Source organism: Sphaeramia orbicularis, chromosome 8 (assembly GCF_902148855.1).
Source record: "Sphaeramia orbicularis chromosome 8, fSphaOr1.1, whole genome shotgun sequence".
NCBI classification, from domain to species: domain Eukaryota; kingdom Metazoa; phylum Chordata; class Actinopteri; order Kurtiformes; family Apogonidae; genus Sphaeramia; species Sphaeramia orbicularis.
In genome coordinates, this window is record NC_043964.1 from 34,375,219 (window position 1) to 34,396,654 (window position 21,436).

At 36.6% G+C, this 21,436-nt stretch overlaps 1 pseudogene and 3 gene segments (V, D, J or C); all 4 read right to left on the reverse strand.

The window, feature by feature from the left end:
* Positions 1-645: 645 nt before the first annotated feature.
* LOC115423874 (immunoglobulin heavy variable 3-48-like) lies at positions 646-1,829 on the reverse strand. The segment is given in 3 exon segments: positions 646-676; positions 1,314-1,611; positions 1,695-1,829. Coding segments are annotated over 3 exon segments (378 nt in total).
* Positions 1,830-4,379: 2,550 nt separating this feature from the next.
* LOC115424834 (Ig heavy chain V region 914-like) lies at positions 4,380-6,436 on the reverse strand (annotated as a pseudogene).
* Positions 6,437-7,327: 891 nt separating this feature from the next.
* LOC115423890 (immunoglobulin heavy variable 4-30-4-like) lies at positions 7,328-7,761 on the reverse strand. The segment is given in 2 exon segments: positions 7,328-7,590; positions 7,688-7,761. Coding segments are annotated over 2 exon segments (303 nt in total).
* Positions 7,762-17,548: 9,787 nt separating this feature from the next.
* LOC115424835 (Ig heavy chain V region 6.96-like) lies at positions 17,549-18,343 on the reverse strand. The segment is given in 3 exon segments: positions 17,549-17,566; positions 17,916-18,211; positions 18,295-18,343. Coding segments are annotated over 3 exon segments (363 nt in total).
* Positions 18,344-21,436: the final 3,093 nt, after the last annotated feature.

Here is a 21,436-nt window from a genome sequence, read left to right on the forward strand (position 1 = left end):
TTTGCATTGACTCCTCCTCACAGGCCTGAGAGTTTGAAAGTTCAATTCAGTGTTTAGTGATATCAACAAAAACTTTCCAGGAAGAATTTCTTTACATGCACTTTTAAAGTTTCCACATATGCTTTAGTTTCAGCATCTATTAAAAACATGACAACAATAGCTCAAGAAAGAATTGTGTCATGTGACTGAATATGTATTAAATTGATTCATTATTAAATGAATCTGTTCAGCAGGGGTGTGATGGATGACAGGGAACATTGTGGTTAATTTTTGGTCTTTTAATGAGAAAAAATACAACAAATTCCAGCAATATAATAAACAGTTAATATTGAAAGATGAGCAGTAAAATTATTGGAAACATCACTTGTCTTTTACCCATCAGTGAACAATGATCACAATCTACAGAACATTGTCCCATTGAAGGCAAAGATATGGTAGAGACACCTTATGAAAAATTCAACAAGTCGACAAACAGAAATATAAGCAGAAAAACAAACATACGTAGATACAGACAGACATCTGTACCAAGTATGGATTTGAGGTCCCACGATCCAGATGGAAGACACCCCCGAAGGTGACAGAGAACAAACAAGCCAAGATCCTGTGGGACTTCCAGATCCAGACTGAAAAGATGGTGATGGCCAATCAGCCTGACATGGTGGTGGATAAACATCGGAAGACAGAGGTAGTGATAGGTGTAGCAATCCCAAGTGATAGCAACATCAGGAAGAAAGAGCACCAGAAGCTCAAGAAATACCAAGGGCTGAAAGAGGAGATAGAGAAAATGTGGAATGTGAAGACAATAGTGGTAATATAGTGGTAAGAGTTTGAAAGAAACTGAGCATGAGGTTGTTTTTTTTTTTTTGCGCACAAGTGAAATTTGTAATTGATTGGTATTTTGAATGTAAACTGTACCATAAACAAAAATATAAATAAATACTTTTAATATAAAGTCAGTTCAGTTTTCATTCGTGTTATCTACTGTTGACTCTTGGCCTCTGAAAATTTTATTTAACAACAGTCTTCTATATCTCAGTCATGTTTTAAGTTATAGAATGTTTGAAAGAAGAAACTTAAGATTTCTGAGTTTAACTGTAATGTATTAATTTCACAAATATTTCAGGACATTTTCTGGTGCAATCTCACTCCTTATCAGTATTTGGATTTTGTACATATTCTACACAGTTTATGTACAATTATAAACACATGTTGTCAACTACATTTTTTTGCTAATATTAAGTATCATTTAAGTAATACTGAAAAGTAGGATTTTGCACAGCTGTTTCACTAACTCCATTCACTGTGGGTGTAGAGCACAATAATAAACAGCAGAATCTTCCATTTTCAGACTGTTCATCTGCAGATATATCTGGTTTCTGCTGTTGTCTCTGGAGATGGTGAAACGACCTTGGACTGACTGGGAATAGTGAATATGGACGCCAGTAGTACTGATATAAGCGATCCACTCCAGTCCTTTTCCAGGAGCCTGTCTGATCCAGTCCATGCTGTAGTCTCTGAATGTGAATCCAGATGTTGTACAGGTCAGTCTGTGGGATTCTCCAGGTCTTTTTACTGCAGGTTCAGATTCAGTCAGAGTCTGACCATCAACACCTGTTCGAGGAGAAAAAGTGCATTAGACCTGCATCACAGTTTGACTCCAGATGGATTTGTTATTAATTGTTTGGTATCTTCACCTGCCCAGCAGATAATGAAAAGCAGCAGTCCTGTCCTATAGTCCATCATGTTCAACTGCTCTGTTCTCTGTTGTCCTCTCTGCACTCACATAAGTAGAGGTGGAGGACATCTAAGTTTTGCATTGACTCCTCCTTTGGTTTTCACATGAAGAGGGATAAAAACCTTTAGTCTTTAGTTTGTTTTATTTTTAATAGTATTCAAAGTAGGAGTTGTTGTACTCATTGTGAACTGAATTGAAAAATTTGTATTAACTCTGTGTATTATGTGACTTACCCTCTTATTGTACACCACTTTTATTTCAGTTAAAATGTTCTGATTTACATCCTAATAAACTGTCACAACTTCTGACGGTATTGACCTGATAAATTTTAATGACTGACAATAATAACAATTAAAGACTTCATTGTTGCAGTGATTTTTTACATCTGTAGTTGTATGCCAAGATGTGAACTACAGTTATAACTTAATAATCAGTTCAACAAAATAATAAAATTAGTTATTTTGAAAAAGTATTTTCAGCACAGCTATCCATAAAGCCAAAAACTGTAATCATTTATATTATTTAAGTAAGTAAATATTGATAATACTAAAATGTAAAATAAGCAGTAAGAGTGGAAATGGCTTTAATTTTTTATATTAAATTACTTTTACATACACCTATTCTTGACTGGCAAAAGAAAATTAATAAAAATGTGCAAATGTTTCATAAGTAACACAGTTTTTAATTTTATTACATCTCCATTGCTGTCAGTTTCATCTGTTGTTGCTGGTCATTAAGACCTGGGTTTTCATCATCTTCAGTACTGTTTTAAAAGGTAATTGTAAACTTTTAATGACTATAAGCTAATTTTGATATATATGTCATAGTTGTGTTCAATTACTGCTAAAGGTTCAAAATAATTTCTCCTTCAATGAGTTTTTCTGCAAGTCTCAGTGCTTCATATCTAAAAAAAAAATAAAATAAAATATGGTACACTACAGGCTCTTTTAATTCTGTATAATTGTCTCATTAGCTTCAATCACAACCTCATACACAATAATCTTTAACATTTGATCATTTATTTTCCCTGATCACTTACTCCAGTGGAAATTCATGATTATAGAACTGATTGTAATATCTGTGGATGCAGGAAACAGCAACTTGACTTTAACGCCTACCAGTGTTCATATATAACTACAATATCACTTGGGGGATTTTGTACAGCTGCTGTACTAACTCCAGACGCTGTGGGACTCGAGCACAATAATAAACAGCAGAATCTTCAGTTTTCAGGCTGTTCATCTGTAGATACAGCTGGTTTCTGCCTTTGTTTCTGGAGGTGGTGAAACGGCCTTGGACTGACTGGGAATAATAGTTAGTGCCACCATCTGTGTCAGCAGCGATCCACTCCAGTCCTTTTCCAGGAGCCTGTCTGATCCAGGCCATCCAGGGGCCACTGAGTGACAGACCAGAGGCTGTACAGGTCAGTCTGGGGATTCTCCAGGTCTTTTTACTGCAGGTTCAGATTCAGTCAGAGTCTGACCATCGACAACTGTGGATTAAGAAAAAGACAATAAAACAAGTATCAAGACAACTACAGGAGTTCCATATAGATCATGATAAGTAGCTTTCACCTGCCCAGCAGATGTTAAAAGCAGCATCCTGTCCTATAGTCCATCATGTTAAACTTCTCTGTTCTCTGTTGTTCTCTCTGCACTCACATAAGTAGAACTGGAGGACATGGAAATTAGGCATTGACTCCTCCTTTGGTTTTCATATGAATGGGAATAAAAAGCTCCAAAGACAGCTTTCATTTTTTCATTTCACAGTAGTGTAATGAGGTGAAAAAGTCTTACTGAATTGAACGTGATTAAATAAGAGTAGATTGCTAACTTTAGTTCCTACAGTAATATAATGCATGACAAACAATAATTACAAAAGGGTGAATTTTGGCAGATCAGTCAACAACCTCTGCAGACTGCTGGAAAATATAAACTAAGCAGTAAAGGTGGAAATGGCTTTTATTTTTACATTACATCATATTTATATAGCTTTAGTCAACTGACAAACAGCAAAACAGAGCAAATCTTATATGGATGGATGGATGGATGGATGATGATGGATGGATGGATGAGATAGATAGATAGATAGATAGATAGATATAGATAGATAGATAGATAGATAGATAGATAGATAGATAGATAGATAGATAGATATATAGATAGATAGATAGATATATAGATAGATAGATAGATGTACTTTATTTAACCAAACTGAGAAGTTACAGATTATAAATAATATATTGTTTTTTATTACAAGTCTATATTTATTTATTTATTCTATCTTATTCAAGCAATCATGGTTATTGATTATTTGCCAAACTCTTTGTCTGTGTGGGGTTTTTGAACAGCTGCTCCACTGTTTTCAGTCACTGTGAACACGAGCACAGTAGTAAACAGCAGAGTCGTCTGTTGTCAGACTCCTGATCTCCAGGTACTGAGTGCTGCTGGGAACATCTTGGCTAATAGTGAAACGACTTTGAAATGTGCTGGCATATGTCGGGGTGCTTGTGTCTGTGTTTATCCACCCTATGAACGTCAGACTTTGTCCTGGTTTTTGTCGTATCCAGCTAATAGAGAAGCTTGTCATGGTGTAACCTGATGTGATACATGAAATCTTCACAGTGTCTCCAGGTCTTTTCACCTCAGAGGCGGCTGCTCCAGTTTGATCTCACTCCAAGCTCCTGTAAAGTAGGAAAAACAGCACAATCCATTAAATGAAGAGTTTAAAGTAAAACATACAAAGAAACAGAAATGCTTACACGTGACCTTACCATGAAAACTAACTAGAAAGAATAAACTCCAGCTAATCCAGATTTTCATTTTTCAAAGAACACAACACTTAGTGCTGTTTGACTGAAGCCTTAAGGATATATAAAACTAACCCAGTTATTTATCAAATGACATGAGAGCTATGGGAGGTGTCGTTTATATAGAGGGACTCATTTGCATAGACTGGCATGTGCAGGCAGGTTTAAAAAGAGATCAGATACTTCAGTGATGGAACAAACACAGATAAATGATTGTATTGTACTGTTAGTTTAGAACTGGATGGTAATCTGGCTTCAGAATCCACCGTCACATCTTAATGACAAGCCCAAACTGAGGAAAATGTTTAACTTCTCAAATGTATTTAATGAAAGATGGTGTAGTTTGAACCTGAGTTTAATGATGAACCAAATTGTCCAGCAGGTGACGATCATTATTCCCTTTTACACACATTAGCTGCATTTTAATTAAAACCATTTCCTGCTTCAGTTTTTATGGCTTCATGTCGATACCTCACTGCACAAAAGGTGCTATGGTTTTGTACACAATGAATGAATGAAGTTGAGATTCGCTGCTCTAGAGAGGACCCACCCCAGTAATTCATTGTCTTACTTCCTGAGGAAAAAAAAAAGATTATACTTAGATTTTCCAGGGACATGTTATTCCCAATCCTATGTGTCCCTTATTTGGATACCAGTATATATAACTTTCCTTTCCTTTAAGGCAAAGCTCATGTGATCATAGCGTTTATGTCTGATGTCCAACCTTTACCAGATGGGTCACTGATGTATGTACGTCCATAAATTTGGGAAAAGCTGGGAAGCCAATCTTATAACAATACAAACTGGCAGCTGTTCCATGCTTGATGCCCATATGGTTATTCTTACCTGCAGTGTATGTTAAGGTATAATATGACAATTTATGGTAATGTCATTAATTGGAAACCTAATGACCTCTGTTTTCATTATTTATACATGGATCAGTTCATAATTTAATTTAAAAGTTTAAAATGTGTTTATGTAGAAATGGGATTTTTATGGTGCAGAGGAATGATCAATGTTCATTTAACACTGCAGAGAAAGAATAAAATACCATACTTTAAAAAGTGCTTTTTTTTTCTTTTTTTTTTTCTTATGCCAGAGGTCAGATTTTTGGTGGTATGACCAGAATGATCAACACAGACTGGTATGAGTCTTTTTTTCTGTCTGGTTTCTTTTGTTTTGTTTTGTTTTTGTACTTATGTATATGTCTATTTTTTTTTTTTGGCGTTCTGTTTGCCCATTTGATTCCTGTGTGCTTATGTGGATGTATTTGGGGATGCTGCCTGGATGGGGGGGTAAGAAATTTTGTAAGAAATGCCTTAATTATGTCAATGATGTTATGAAAAAATGATAAATAAAGTTGTTAAAAAAAACATGCTCTTTTTTTGATCCTTGGGATGAATGCTGTAGGATTTTGTCTAGCTGCTTCACTAACTCCAGTCACTGTGGCTCTCGTGCACAATAATAAACAGCAGAATCAGTTTTCAGGTTGTCATCTGCAGATACAGCTGGTTTCTGCCGTTGTCTCTGGAGATGATGAAACGGCCTTGGACTGACTGGGAATAGTAAGTAGTGCCACCACCACCACTAGTGATCCAAGCAATCCACTCCAGTCCTTTTCCAGGAGCCTGTCTGATCCAGGCCATATAGCTGCTGCTGAATGTGAATCCAGATGTTGTACAGGTCAGTCTGTGGGATTCTCCAGGTCTTTTTACTGCAGATTCAGATTCTGTCAGAGTCTGACCAACAACACCTGTCAAATGCAAAAGAAAGAAAACAAAATTGCTGTAATTTACAAGAATCTTATAGATGATATCAGCCAAACATGATCCTAACCTGCCCAGTAGATAGTTAAAAGCAGCAGTCCTGTCCTACAGTCCATCATGTTGAAGTATGTGTCCACAGCTCCTTGTCCATTTCACTGCAGTCTAATAAGTAGAGGTAGAAAACATCAAGGTTTTGCATTGACTCCTCCTCACTGAGAGAAAATCATTGCGTTGAACTGTTTTCACTTCCCAGAGTATTTAAATCTAATATAAAAAAATAACATATATATATATATGATAAAAAATATAAGCCCAGGACAAGGAGAATAAACTTGGGTGTCACAAAAAAAGTCATATTTTTTTGGCTTAAAATTAAATATTGGTGCAAAAGGTTACATCTGGCAAATGATGTGGTGGTCAGATGTTTCTTTTAACAATTTTATTGTTTTAGCAAAGTCCATATGACGTCATCAAATCAGTCCTCAAATAAGAAATCAGGTTCATCTATTTCCCAGATTTCCACAATGCACCAGACATGTACAATACACCAAAAGCACAGAATACCCAGTTGAATTTATAATACATGATAATGCAGTATATTTATATCACCCTTGAGAGAAAGACCTGTAAAGTAATACAATGTGATCCTCATAGGATCCAGCTTTTTCTGATACTCCTCTTTACTCTGATGAACACTCTCTTTACTTCAAAACTACACATATAAATTCACTTGTATTCAAGCTAGAAAATAAAGAGGCACACATGAGCATTTATTTAGTGAAACTGTTTAAGTATCAGGAAAATGCACCTGGATGAAAAATACTGTGAGAGGAAGAAGTGACGCCTCTGCAAAATAAACCTTTTTTTGTAAATTTATTTTGGATTTATTAATGATCTGAGGGCTCCTCCTCTGGTGGATTCATGTTATTATTTTCTTTTTTTCACACACTGAGGAGTTTTTGTTCAGGGCGTCTACTGATACTGTGGCTCTCTTGCACAGTAATACACAGCAGGTCTTCAGGCTGCATATTCTGTCCATTCAGAGTCACTATTTTTTGAAGTGTCCAGGTCAATGCTGAATTTGTTCTTCAGTGAATCTTTATAAAATGAATATCCAGTGCTTTTCACTCCAATCCACTCCAGTCCTTGTCCTGCAGGCTGTCTGATCCAAGCTGTGTAGTAGCTGCCCATTGAATAAGAGACCTGACAGGTGATGGTCAGACGTTGACCTGGCTGTACAGTCACAGAGGCTGGTTGTGTCAGCGTTTCACACTTCACACCTGTGGATGAAAACATGTTGAACACTGAGTGGGTGTAATAGCAGTGAACAGTGAGCTGTGATCATAGTGTCAGTGTCTGTGCCTCAGTGAGACTCACAGCATCCAGCAGCCAACAGCAGCAGAGCTACACAGATCATGGTTGAGATTAAAGCTGATCTGATGGGAGCTTCTCTTCTTCTGCTGCAGCTGACAGCATCATATCAGTGTTTATAGAGAGCTGAAGTCCTGCCCCTTCCGCTGTGATGATGATGTTTGTCAGTTTAAAAGATCATTTCATGAGTTAGGAAAGTCATGGTTTGTGGTAAAGATCATCTAGTTTTGTGTTAAATATGGCATTTCTGATGCATGTGTCCAACACAGCCACTGCCTTGTCACATTCTTAGGTGAAAATGTACTGGAAGAGATGAAACTCCCTCCAGGTCTGGTCATGATGAAGCTCCTCAGTGGCTCTGAACATATTGTGGATTTAGGTTTTTCTCAGTTTGATACGTCAACAGTTTTACATCTAACTGCAACTTTCTGGACTCAGAAAGTTATCCTTTAAATTGACAACCAAAAATCAAAAAAACTTTCCTTTTTCTCTCCAATTTCATTTTTTGACAATGTCCACATGACATCATCAGACTGAGCCCTCAAATAAGAACCAAAGGACTAATGGCTATCAGGTTCATCTATTTCCCAGATTACCATCATGTACTGGACATGTAAAACATACCAAAAGCAAAAAAAACCCAGTTTAATTTATAATATGTGTAGCCAAGTGGATTGGTTTCGCTGTTATTTATTTATTTATTTATTTATTTATTTTATCAGCTGTGCCCTATTAGAATGTGTAAAGTCACTTAAGGGCCAGCCAGGTTGAAAGTCTCGTGAGAATACGGAAATCACACGAGATTTGATACACGCGCGAACAGAAGGCTTCCTTAGCAAGTGATGTCGAAGGTGTGTAGTTCTCATTAGTGTGTGTGTATGAAGAGAATCGGATATACAATGTACCACAGAGAGAGTACTCAACAGACTTATGTGTTTAGAGTGTAGCTGAGCCAACTGACAGACATTCGTGACTGAAGACTTTGCGCTGATTTCTTGTCAGTTGAAGGTGTGTTTGTCATCTCTGCTGCACTGGGAGCCCACCGAGACTGCCACAGGTCAGCATGAATGACCAGCCATAGTTTACCGAAATCCTATTTAAGACATTTTCGTGTTAGATATTTTTTTATGATATTGTGTGTTATGACCCATGTAGAGGGGAGATAAAGAGCCGTGTGTGCTACGTCCAGGAGAGGGGTGAGGCTCTGAAGCTACAAGCTAGGAGTAAGTGAGCACATGATTTTGTTTTGTGATTAAAGTGTTCTGTAAATTGATTTAAGATCACTGTGAAAATACATATTTTGTAACAGGATATCTGAATATATACATCTGAGTTCATTTCTAATGTTTATTGTCAATTCATGGTGTCGATTAAGTTAATTCATGAAGTTTATTGAGTTAAAACCTAATGTATACTGTACAATGTGTCTGTTAAAATGAGAAGCGTGGCTTAGAAATGTATATTGTATGTTTATTTTCTGTTTACACAGGAATACAGCCATTGCTGTCATCTGTTTTGCACAGACAGTCATAATGGTTAGAAAAGAAAACAAACAGTATTTGTTGTATTTTTATTTTTATTTGACTGTAATCAAAATCTACCTCAAAATTAGAAAAATAATGCTGTCCTTGTTCGAGGTCAGATGTGGGATTGAAGAACCATTAATCTATATTTCTTTGTGTCCGGTCCTATCCTTTATGATCTGGTCACATATGATAATACTTGTAGTATATTTATATCAATCCTTAGAGAAAGGCCAGTAAAGTAATACAATGTGATCCTCATAGGATCCAGCTGTCTCTGAAACTCATCTTCACTCTGATAAACACTTCTTTTACTTCACATCCACAAACATAAATTCACTTAAAATAAAGAGACACACAAGAGCATTTATTTAGTGAAACTGTTTAAGTATAAGGAAAATGCACCTGGATGAAAAATACTGTGAGAGGAAGAAGTGATGCTTCTGAAAAATAAACCTCTTTTTTTTGTAAATTTATTTTGGATTTATTAATGATCTGAGGGCTCCTCCTCTGGTGGATTCATGTCATTATTTTCTTTTTTTTTTTACACACTGAGGGGTTTTTGTTGAGGGCGTCTACTGATATGTGTTACTGTGGCTCTCTCTTGCACAGTAATACACAGCGGTGTCTTCAGGCTGCATATTCTGTCCATTCAGAGTCACTATGTTATTTGAAGTGTCCAGGTCAATGCTGAATTTGTTCCTCAGTGAATCTTTATTATGAATCTCCAGTGTATTTCATTCCAATCCACTCCAGTCCTTGTCCTGCAGGCTGTCTGATCCAAGCTGTGCGGTAGCTGCCCATTGAATAAGAGACCTGACAGGTGATGGTCAGACGTTGACCTGGCTGCACAGTCACAGAGGCTGGTTGTGTCAGCGTTTCACACTTCACACCTGTGGATGAAAACATGTTGAACATTGAGTGGGTGTAATAGCAGTGAACAGTGAGCTGTGATCATAGTGTCAGTGTCTGTGCCTCAGTGAGACTCACAGCATCCAGCAGCCAACAGCAGCAGAGCTACACAGATCATGGTTGAGATTAAAGCTGATCTGATGGGAGCTTCTCTTCTTCTGCTGCAGCTGACAGCATCATATCAGTGTTTATAGAGAGCTGAAGTCCTGCCCCTTCCGCTGTGATGATGATGTTTGTCAGTTTAAAAGATCATTTCATGAGTTAGGAAAGTCATGGTTTGTGGTAAAGATCATCTAGTTTTGTGTTAAATAGTCAGTGGATGGCATTTCTGATGCATGTGTCCAACACGGCCACTGCCTTGTCACATTTTTTAGGTGAAAATGTACTGGAAGAGATGAAACTCACTCCAGGTCTGGTCATGATGAAGCTCCTCAGTGGCTCTGAACATATTGTGGATTTAGGTTTTTCACAGTTTGATACGTCAACAGTTTTACCTCTAACTGCAACTTTCTGGACTCAGAAAGTTATCCTTTAAATTGACAACCAAAAACCAAAAAATAACTTTCCTCTTTTCTCTCCAATTTCATTTTTTTGACAATGTCCACATGACATCATCAGATTGAGCCCTCAAATAAGAACCAAAGGACTATTGGCTATCAGGTTCATCTATTTCCCAGATTACCATAATGTACTGGACATGTAAAACATACTGAAAGCACAAAAAAACAGTTTAATTAATAATATGTGAAACCAAGTGGATAGGGGTCGCTGTTTTTTTTTTTTTTTTTTTTTTTTTTTAATCAGCTGTGCCCTATTAGAATGTGTAAAGTCACTTAAGGGCCAGCCAGGTTGAAAGTCTCGTGAGAATACGGAAATCATACGAGATTTGATACACGCGAACAGAAGGCTTCCTTATGCAAGTGATGGCGAAGGTGTGTAGTTCTTATTAGTGTGTGTGTATGAAGAGAATCGGATATACAGTGTACCACAGAGAGAGTACTCAACAGAGTTATGTGTTTAGAGTGTAGCTGAGCCAACTGACAGACATTCGTGACTGAAGACTTTGCGCTGATTTCTTGTCAGTTGAGGGTGGTTTGTCATCTCTGCTGCACCGGGAGCCCACCGAGATTGCCACAGGTCAGCATGAATGACCAGCCATAGTTTACCGAAATCCTATTTAAGACATTTTCGGTGTTAGATATTTTTTATGATATTGTGTGTTATGACCCATGTAGAGGGGAGATAAAGAGCCATGTGTGCTACGTCCAGGAGAGGGGTGAGGCTCTGAAGCTACAAGCTAGGAGTAAGTGAGCACATGATTTTGTTTTGTGATTAAAGTGTTCTGTAAATTGATTTAAGATCACTGTAAAAATAGATATTTTTTTGTAAAGGGTTATCTGAATAGATACATCTGTGTTCATTTCTAATGTTTAGTGTTAATTCATGGCGTCGATTAAGTTCATTCATGAAGTTTATTGAGTTAAAACCTAATGTATACTGTACAATGTGTCTGGCAAAATGAGAAGCGTGGCTTAGAAATGTATGTTTATTTTCTGTTTACATAGCAATACAGTTACTGCTGTCGTCTGTTTTGCACAGAGTCGTAAGATGGTTAGAAAAAGAAAAGAAACAGTATTTGTTCTATTTTTTTATTTTTATTTATTTATTTTTTTTACTGTAATCAAAATCTACCTCAAAATTAGAAAAAATAATGCTGTCCTTGTTCGAGGTCAGTTGTGGGATTGAAGAACCATTAATCTATATTTCTTTGTGTCCGGTCCTATCCTTTATGATCTGGTCACATATGATAATACTTGTAGTATATTTATATCAATCCTTAGAGAAAGGCCAGTAAAGTAATACAATGTGATCCTCATAGGATCCAGCTGTCTCTCATACTCCTCTTTACTCTGATAAACACTTCTTTTTCACATCCACAAACATAAATTCACTTAAAATAAAGAGACACACAAGGGTATTTATTTAGTGAAACTGTTTAGGTATCAGGAAGATGCACCTGGACTAAAAGTACTGTGAGAGGAAGAGTGACGCTTCTGAGAAATAAATTCTGTTTTTTTTAAAATTATTTTGGATTAATAAATGATCTGAGGGCTCCTCCTCTGGTGGATCCATGTCATTATTTTCTTTTTTTTCACACACTGAGGGGTTTTTGTTGAGGGCGTCTACTGATATGTGTTACTGTGGCTCTCTTGCACAGTAATACACAGCGGTGTCTTCAGGCTGCATATTCTGTCCATTCAGGGTCACTATGTTATTTGAAGTGTCCAGGTCAATGCTGAATTTGTTCTTCAGTGAATCTGTATAATATGAATACCAACTGCTTCTCATTCCAATCCACTCCAGTCCTTGTCCTGCAGGCAGTCTGATCCAAGCTGTGTAGTAGCTGCCCATTGAATAAGTGACCTGACAAGTGATGGTCAGATGTTGACCTGGCTGCACAGTCACAGAGGCTGGTTGTGTCAGCGTTTCACACTTCACACCTGTGGATGAAAACATGTTGAACATTGAGTGGGTGTAATAGCAGTGAACAGTGAGCTGTGATCAAAGTGTCAGTGTCTCTGCTTCAGTGAGACTCACAGCATCCAGCAGCCAACAGCAGCAGAGCTACACAGATCATGGTTGAGATTAAAGCTGATCTGATGGGAGCTTCTCTTCTTCTGCTGCAGCCGACAGCATCATATCAGTGTTTATAGAGAGCTGAAGTCCTGCCCCTTCCGCTGTGAACTATGGGACCTAACTTTGTGAAATGGAAAGAAACTATTTGGATTAGTGCTGCCATTCACACATATGATGTTTGTCAGTTAAAAAAAATCATTTCATGAGTTACGAAAGTCATGGTTTGTGGCAAAGATCATCTAGTTTTGTGTTAAATAATCAATGGATGGCATTTCTGATGCATGTGTCCAACACGGCCACTGCCTTGTCACATTTTTTAGGTGAAAATGTACTGGAAGAGATGAAACTCACTCCAGGTCTGGTCATGATGAAGCTCCTCAGGGGCTCTGAACAGATTGTGGATTTAGGTTTTTCACAGTTTGATACGTCAACAGTTTTACCCTAACTACTGCAACTTTCTGGATTTGAAAAATGATAATTTAAAACAAAATATAACTACTCTTTTCATTGACTATAATACATGTTTTTTTTGTTTTTTTTTCCCCAAATAAAGTCCATGGGGCACAAGTGCAAGGGGCTGAACTTCATCCGTGCATGGATGACTGTAAAGAAGGTCAAGGTCAAGGATCCTGTCACACAGTCAGACCTTTGGATAAACACACTGTGTATTTTATTATGAATGAAAAATGTGCAGTTACATGTTATTAAACTTCACCATCAGCCTGAGATGAATATAGATGGAAAAAGTACATCAAAAACAACAGTCAAATTAATTAAAAGTAAAATAATTCAGATAGACTTTGTTCTGTGAGTGTTTTAACAAGACTCACTGTGAAATTTTACTTTGTGTTTCAAACTTCATAGAACTGAGATGGAAGATTTCGTCATCATTTTTAACCTAAAATGTGAGGTTGTTTACTAGTGGTTTACAGGGGATTTTTCTTTTTTTGTATGACTCTCCTGATCCTGTGTCTTCCTGTATCTATCGTTCACAGTAATATACTGCTGTGTCCTCAGTCTTCAGACTGTTCATCTGCAGACACACCTGCTTCCTGCTGTTGTCTCTGGAGACGATGAAATGGCCTTGAAATGACTCAGTTTGCACTGACTCCTCCCACTTTAACAGAGACCTCAATTCAACAGACAAATTATCTTTATATATTTTTTTTTCTTAGCTTTTTTATTGGATTATCATAAAAATCAATATCATCTATCTATCTGTCTATCTATCTATCTATCTATCTATCTATCTATCTATCTATCTATCTAATCACTGTGGATTTTTTTTTTTTTATATAAATATGTGTGTTGTGGATGACTGTGTATTTGTACAGGTCTGTTGGTGCTTTGATTCACTGTGCGAGTACGAACACAGTAATAAACAGCTGTGTCCTCTGGCTGCATATTCCAGCCTGTTAATCTCACTGTTTGAGTTGAAGTGTAAGTGTTGTAACTGAATTTGTTCTTCAGAGCAGCATTTTGATAGAAATCCCCTCCTCCCCACCGATGTAAAATCCAGTCCATTGGTTTTCCTTCACGCTGTCTGATCCAACCTGTTGCATAGCTGTTGTCAGAGAATAACCAGAGACCTGACAGCTGATGGTCAAAGTGTGTCCAGGCTGCAGGACCACTGAGTCTGGCTGGATCAGGTCTATACTGTACACACCTGTGGAAACACAAACCAACATTATCTCCATCATTCATCTGACTCATACATGTTTACCATGTGTTTAGTAAAGTCAAAGTTTCTCACAGGATCCAGATGCCAACAGCAGTATCAGAGCTACAGAGAACATGACTGATGATGAAGATGAACTGAAGGGATCTCCTCTGACTGACACAAACACTTCACTTCATTATAACTAATAGTCATTTACATATTGTTGAATAAACAATTAGAGCTTTTTCATAATCAGTGTAGAATACAGTATAAGTATCCTAACTATGATGCTGTTGAAACTGCATTTGGAAATGAATCAGTTTATAAAGACTAATTTTGGTCACATGAAGAATCTGTGCTCATGTTTTATGAAACTTTTTTTTTTTCTACATCAAAAACCAAAGTAACTCTTTGTAATTATTGCATCATGAGATTGGAACTCCTTAGAGGTTTTTTTTTAAATGAAATTTCCTAAATTAATTAAAGATGTTTGCACTTGATGCTAAAGTAAAATTGCAGAAAAAGTACAGATAACTCCACAGATGATTATATTGAAAAAGAGAATCGATTAAAGAAAAAAGATGTGTGTTTCTGTTACAAAGAAATTTAATTATATTGCATAAATTAGGATTTTGTACAGCTGTTTCACTAACTCCAGTCACTGTGGCTCTCGAGCACAATAATAAACAGCAGAATCTTCAGTTTTCAGACTGTTCATCTGCAGATACACCTGCTCTTTGCTGTTGTCTCTAGAGGGTGAAACGTCCTTGGACTGACCGGGAATAAAAGTTATAGGCACCATTTCTATCAGTCCCGATCCACTCCAGTCCTTTTCCAGGAGCCTGTCTGATCCAGGCCACATGGTAGGTGCTGAAGGTTAGCCAACATGCTGTACAGGTCAGTCTGTGAGACTCTCCTGGTCTGGTCACAACTGGGTCAGACTGTGTTATGCTCCAGCCTTGAACACCTGTTAACACCAACACAGCAAACACCAAGAATGTTCTCCTTCTGTCAGCCATGTTTACAGTGTGTTAAGGCTGAAATCCATGATTCTGCTATAAATAGAATCTGTACTGGACTCTGGGGACAATTTGTTTACAGTAGCTCCTCCAACATCAGATTCATAGTGAACCTACTGAATAATAATCAGGTTATTTTAATATTAAATAAAGACTTTCACCTCCAACACAGTAAATAGCAGTTGTCAGAATATTATTTATCTTCAGAGACATAGAACTATTTTTGTTGTGACTTCCTATATTTAACTATTCCTTTATCGCTATAAATTATATTTCTCTCAGAAATGTTCCTTATTTACTGATTGTGTAGGTGTTCACAAAGGTGCAGATTAAATTAAAAGGATAAACTGAAAAGAAAAAATGATTAACTTGCCTAACTTACCATGAATTTAATCTAAATTATAAATGACTCAAATGCATCCAGTTCATGATTTCATGTGATTTAAAAGAAAGTAAAATTAAATAATGGATGATATTCATTAGAGTTTAATTATAGGAGATTATTGTGTATGTATGTTAATTATCTGATTATATTTTGTTATTACATCTAAGACTTGGCTGCAGACGTACAGATTTAAAACACTTGGACAGCAATTGCAGATGCTTACAGCCATAATTATGCAAAAAATATGAAGCTTCAAAAGTCATTCTCAAAACTGAAACCTCAGACTGGAATTAAAAAAAAAAAGTATTATTATTATTGTCAACGTATGCCACAGTTAATGCATGCAATTATTTACTATCAAAATCTGCAGAACAGAAAAAAACACACAAGTGATGGCACTGTTTGAGAGGTATCATTTATTGTTTTTAAACCAAATATATTTATACATTAATATCAGTCTTCATTCATTATTGTCTGCTCATCATTTCAAACAATAAACCAACATTTGTGATATATTTTAGACTGAAAACAATCATCAAAGTCATGTTTTGGTGAAATGTTTCTCTGTCACTTTTTTCTTTTTGTGAAGTCACCTCTTTAGTTCTAAACATTTCTTGACATATTTAGTGGAAACAGTACAAATGTGTGTGAAATTCATTCATGTACTTTTGAGATAATATTGTTTGACTCAAACCCTTAATGTGTGTGTGCACAGGTTTTTATTCAGCTGCTCCACTGTCTTCAGTCACTGTGTTGACGAGCACAGAAGTAAACAGCAGAATCGTCTGTTGTCAGACTGGTGATTTCCAGGTACTGAGTGCTGCTGGGAACATTTTCAGTCATGGTGAATCGTCTTTGGAAAGAGCTGCCATAGAGAGGAGAATTATTGCCTGTGTACATTAACCCAACCCATTCCAGAGCTTGTCCCGGCCTCTGTCGTATCCAGTGGATGTTTTCACTCGTCATGCTATAACCAGAAATGACACATGACATCTGCACTGTGTCTCCAGGTCTTTTCACCTCAGAGGATGACTGGTCCAGTTTGATCTCACACCAAACTCCTGTAAACAAAGAAAAAAGGAATCAAATACACTGTATCACAGGTTAGATATTTAACACAGAGTCATTTAAATGTGTTCAAGTAGATGATCCTTTTACCATGTATGTGAAGTATAAACACAAATACAGTCCATGTGAGTGTATTTTCCATTATGAATGATGATCAGTTCTATTTAGATGAAAAACTCTCCCAGTTGTTCTTTGACAAATGCTGTGAGAGTTGATTGTGTTGCTTTTATAAGCAATAAAACTTTGCATAGACCTCCCCCTACTGGTATAAAAGGGAACATCTTGGCTTGTTCTCATAAGTAATCGATTCCTTCAGGAGTCCTGAAACATTTTTCTTAATCCACTATGCTATGAAAAAAAAACCCAAAAAAACAGAGGTTTGGGAACTGATGTCACATTAAAAAACATTAATCAGAAAAAGAGAAAATTTAATTATTTCAGAATTGTTTTAGGCCTGAGTTGAAAAGTAACTGATATCTTAAAAAAATTGTTCTTTTCTACTTTATATGTACTCTTTATTTGTTTCAGGGGTCCTGTGTATTAAAGTCTGGATGTTTCAGATATTTGTGCAGATCTGTTAGTGTTGGTGTCACTGTGCACTGACCTGTTGAAGCTAAATGTGTTCTTTAAAACATCATTTGCTTCAAGCCTTTATAAACTGAATCAGTTTATATAGACTAACTATGGTCACAATGAAGAATGGAATCATGTCAATCATGTTTTTGTTTGATAAAATTCGCTCAAATTTTTTTTCCTCATCAAAAGCTAAAGTGACTCAAAAATCATTGAATCATGAGATTTTACTTTTTAGATTTATGTATTTGGTTGATACAAGAAAATTGTAATTGAATCGAAGATGTTTGTGTATGATGCTAAAGAACTCCACAGATAATGATACTGAAAGGGAGAATCAATTGAAGATAAAAGAGATGTATGTTTCTGTAACAAAGGGATAAGTTCATTATATTACATACAGGGTATAGATTTTTTACAGCTGCTTCACTAACTCCAGTCACTGTGTCTCTCGTGCACAATAACAAACAGCAGAATCTTCAGTTTTCAGACTGTTCATCTGCAGATACAGCTGGTTTCTGCCGTTGTCCCTGGAGATGGTGAAACGACCTTGGACTGACTGGGAATAGTAACTCGTGACACCACCATTACTGTTAAATGCGATCCACTCCAGTCCTTTTCCAGGAGCCTGTCTGATCCAGTGCATGTGATAGCTGCCTAATGTGAATCCAGATGTTGTACAGGTCAGTCTGTGGGATTCTCCAGGTCTTTTTACTGCAGGTTCAGATTCAGTCAGAGTCTGACCATCAACACCTGTTCAAGGAGAAAAAGTGCATTTGATCTGCATCACAGTTTGACTCCAGATGGATTTGTTTTTAATTATTTGGTATCTTCACCTGCCCAGAAGATAATGAAAAGCAGCAGTCCTGTCCTATAGTCCATCATGTTCAACTGCTCTGTTCTCTGTTGTCCTCTCTGCACTCACATAAGTAGAGGTGGAGGACATCTAAGTTTTGCATCAACTCCTCCTTTGGTTTTCACATGAAGGGGCATAAAAACCTTCAAAGACAGTCTTTAGTTTAATATTATTAATAGTACTATTATTATAACGAGTATTAGTATTCGAAGTAGGAGTTGAAGAATTTACTTTATATTAAACTAAAGTAAAATGGTCGTATTAACTCTGTTTATTTGGTGACTTACCCTCTTATTGTACAATCACCTCCTTTACTACCTCCGCCAAGGAGGTTATGTTTTTGACGGCGTTGGTTTGTCTGTTTTTCTGTCTGTCTTTCCATGTGCAAGATAACTCAAAAAGTTATGGACGGATTTGGATGAAAATTTCAGGAAATGTTGATACCGGCACAAGGAACAAATAATTAAATTTTGGTGGTGATCGGGGGGGGGGCACGGGGGCCCACTGATCTGCCTTGGTGGAGGTCTGCACTCTCCGAGGGCTTCTAGTTTCAATTAAAATCTTCTGATTTACAACTTAATAAACTGTTTCGACCACTGACAGTATTGACCTGATAAATTATAATGAATGACAATAATAAACATTAAAAGAATGAATTCTTTCAGTGATTTTTTACATCTTCTGTCATTATATGCCAAAATATGAACAACAGACAAATACATTACTTCAACAAAATAACATGTTTTGGTTTTTTTTGTTTTTTTCGGATAAGCTATTTTCAGCACGGCTATCCATAAAACCAAAAACTGCATAAGTAGTCATTTATATTATTTAAGTAAGTAAATACTGATCAAAACAAAATGTAAAACAGTGAAAGTGGAAATGGCTTTTATTTTTTTATATTAAATTACCTTTACCACAGCTTTTGTTGACTGAGAAATAAAAAAAAAATGAGTAAATGTTTCATAAATAATGCAGTTTTTCATTTTTATCACATTTATATGCTGTCAGTTTTATTTGTTATTGCTGGTCATTAAGACCTGGGATTTGATCATCTTCAGTACTGTTTTTGAAGGTAATTGTGCACTTTATATATAAACTAACTTTGATATATTTGCTATAGTTGTGTTAAATCACTATTGAAGGTTCAGAACAGGTTTTCATTCACTGTGAGTTGTTCTGCAGGTCTTCCTTATTATGTAAAAAAAAAAAAAAAAAAAAAAAAAAAATGAAGTACACTACAGGCTTTTTTAATGCAGTATTACTTTTCATTTACTTCATTCACAACCAAGGTTATTATTGTTAATGAAAACGAATGAAATGACGAAAACTAAAATTGAAAAAACATTTTCGTTAACTGAAATAAATAAAAACTCTAATTAAAAGAAAAAAAACGATAACTAACTGAAACTGTCTTGTGAGCTTACAAACTAACTAAAACTTATAAAAATTATGGATAAAATTCCCTTCTTTTTGTCTTTGTCAATGTCGGATTGATATCAAACTGATTTATTTCGCTCCAGCAGTTTTAGCTAGCAGCAACATACAACACTACACAGTCTGTCATGTCTGGTCACTGGTGGTTTCCAGTCGTCTTCTGGTCCCCACTCTACCTGGAACATACAGACTAAAGCTGGGACAAAGCAGCACAGTCCTGTCTGGGATTTACTTTAGTGATGAGTGGGGTCGTTTTTTTTTTTTTTTTTTTTTTTTCACACCGTGTGTGCCTGAGTGACAGAGACAGAGCGGAGCTAAATGACAGCGTCAGTGTTGAACTAGCATCCAGGTAAAGACTGGAGAGTTTTCACCATGAAAAGGCCTTCCAAGGCCTGAACTGCACAGTTTAGAAGAGGAGAGAAGAGGAGGATGAAAACTAATCCAGTTACAGAGGTATGGAACCTGTTAGAATGTTAAAAAACGTTTGATGTTACTAGCTACAACTAGGTGAACTGAAATGAAGCAAAGTTGGCTACTAATGGAACTGTAGATGATTAAGATATGAGATATCTGCTAAGGTGTGGTTTACTGATGATGGACTGGGTTGGATATGTTTGTATATGTTTCTGTCTGGTTTAACTGCTGGTTGGCTGGTTTATGTATGTTTCTATGTGGTTTACTGCTGGCTGCTTTGTGCATCTCCTCTCACGCTTTGCACATCTTTGTACTGTTTTCACGTAAGTGATGTTGTGTATGGATCACACCCCCCCAACCTGCTATAGGAAGTTTATACATTGTACTGTACATGTGTTTGTGTCTCTGGTCAGTCAATGAGCTGCCCTAACCTGACCCCCAAATGAAGTGTCCAGAGTAACCCGCTGATTCACACCTCACTAATTTCTTTGAATAGGATGGCGAGGAAGATAAAATAGATGAAATAACTAAAACTAATACTAGAACAAAACTAAACTAAACTAAAACTAAGCATTCAGAAAAAAAAATAACTAATAAAAACTAGCAAACATGTTCTAAAAACTAATTAAAACTAACTGAATTAGAGAAAAAAAAGTCAAAACTAATTAAAACGAAACTATAATTAATAATCCAAAACTATTATAACCTTGTTCACAACCTCATAAAAATTTATATTTAACATGTGATCATTATTTTCACTACTCTGTCATTCCAATGGAAATTCCTGATTATGGAATTGATTAGAATATCTGTGGATGCAGGAAACAGCAACTTGATATTCACAACCCACTAGTGTTCATATAAAGTAACAACAACATCACTTTTGAGGATTTTGTACAGCTGATTCACTAACTAGAGTCACTGTGGCTCTCGTGCGCAATAATAAACAGCAGAATCTTCAGTTTTCAGACTGTTCATCTGCAGATACAGCTGGTTTCTGCCATTGTCTCTGGAGATGGTGAAACGGCCTTGAACTGACTGGGAATAGTAAATGCTCCCATCATTAAACATAGTAGCGATCCACTCCAGTCCTTTTCCAGGAGCCTGTCTGATCCAGGCCATGTGAGAGCCATTGAAGGAGAATCCAGATGTTGAACAGGTCAGTCTGTGGGATTCTCCAGGTCTTTTTACTGCCGAGTCAGATTCTTTCAGAGTCTGACCATCAACACCTGTAAATAAAACCAAAAAAAACAATAAGCGGCTGATATTTG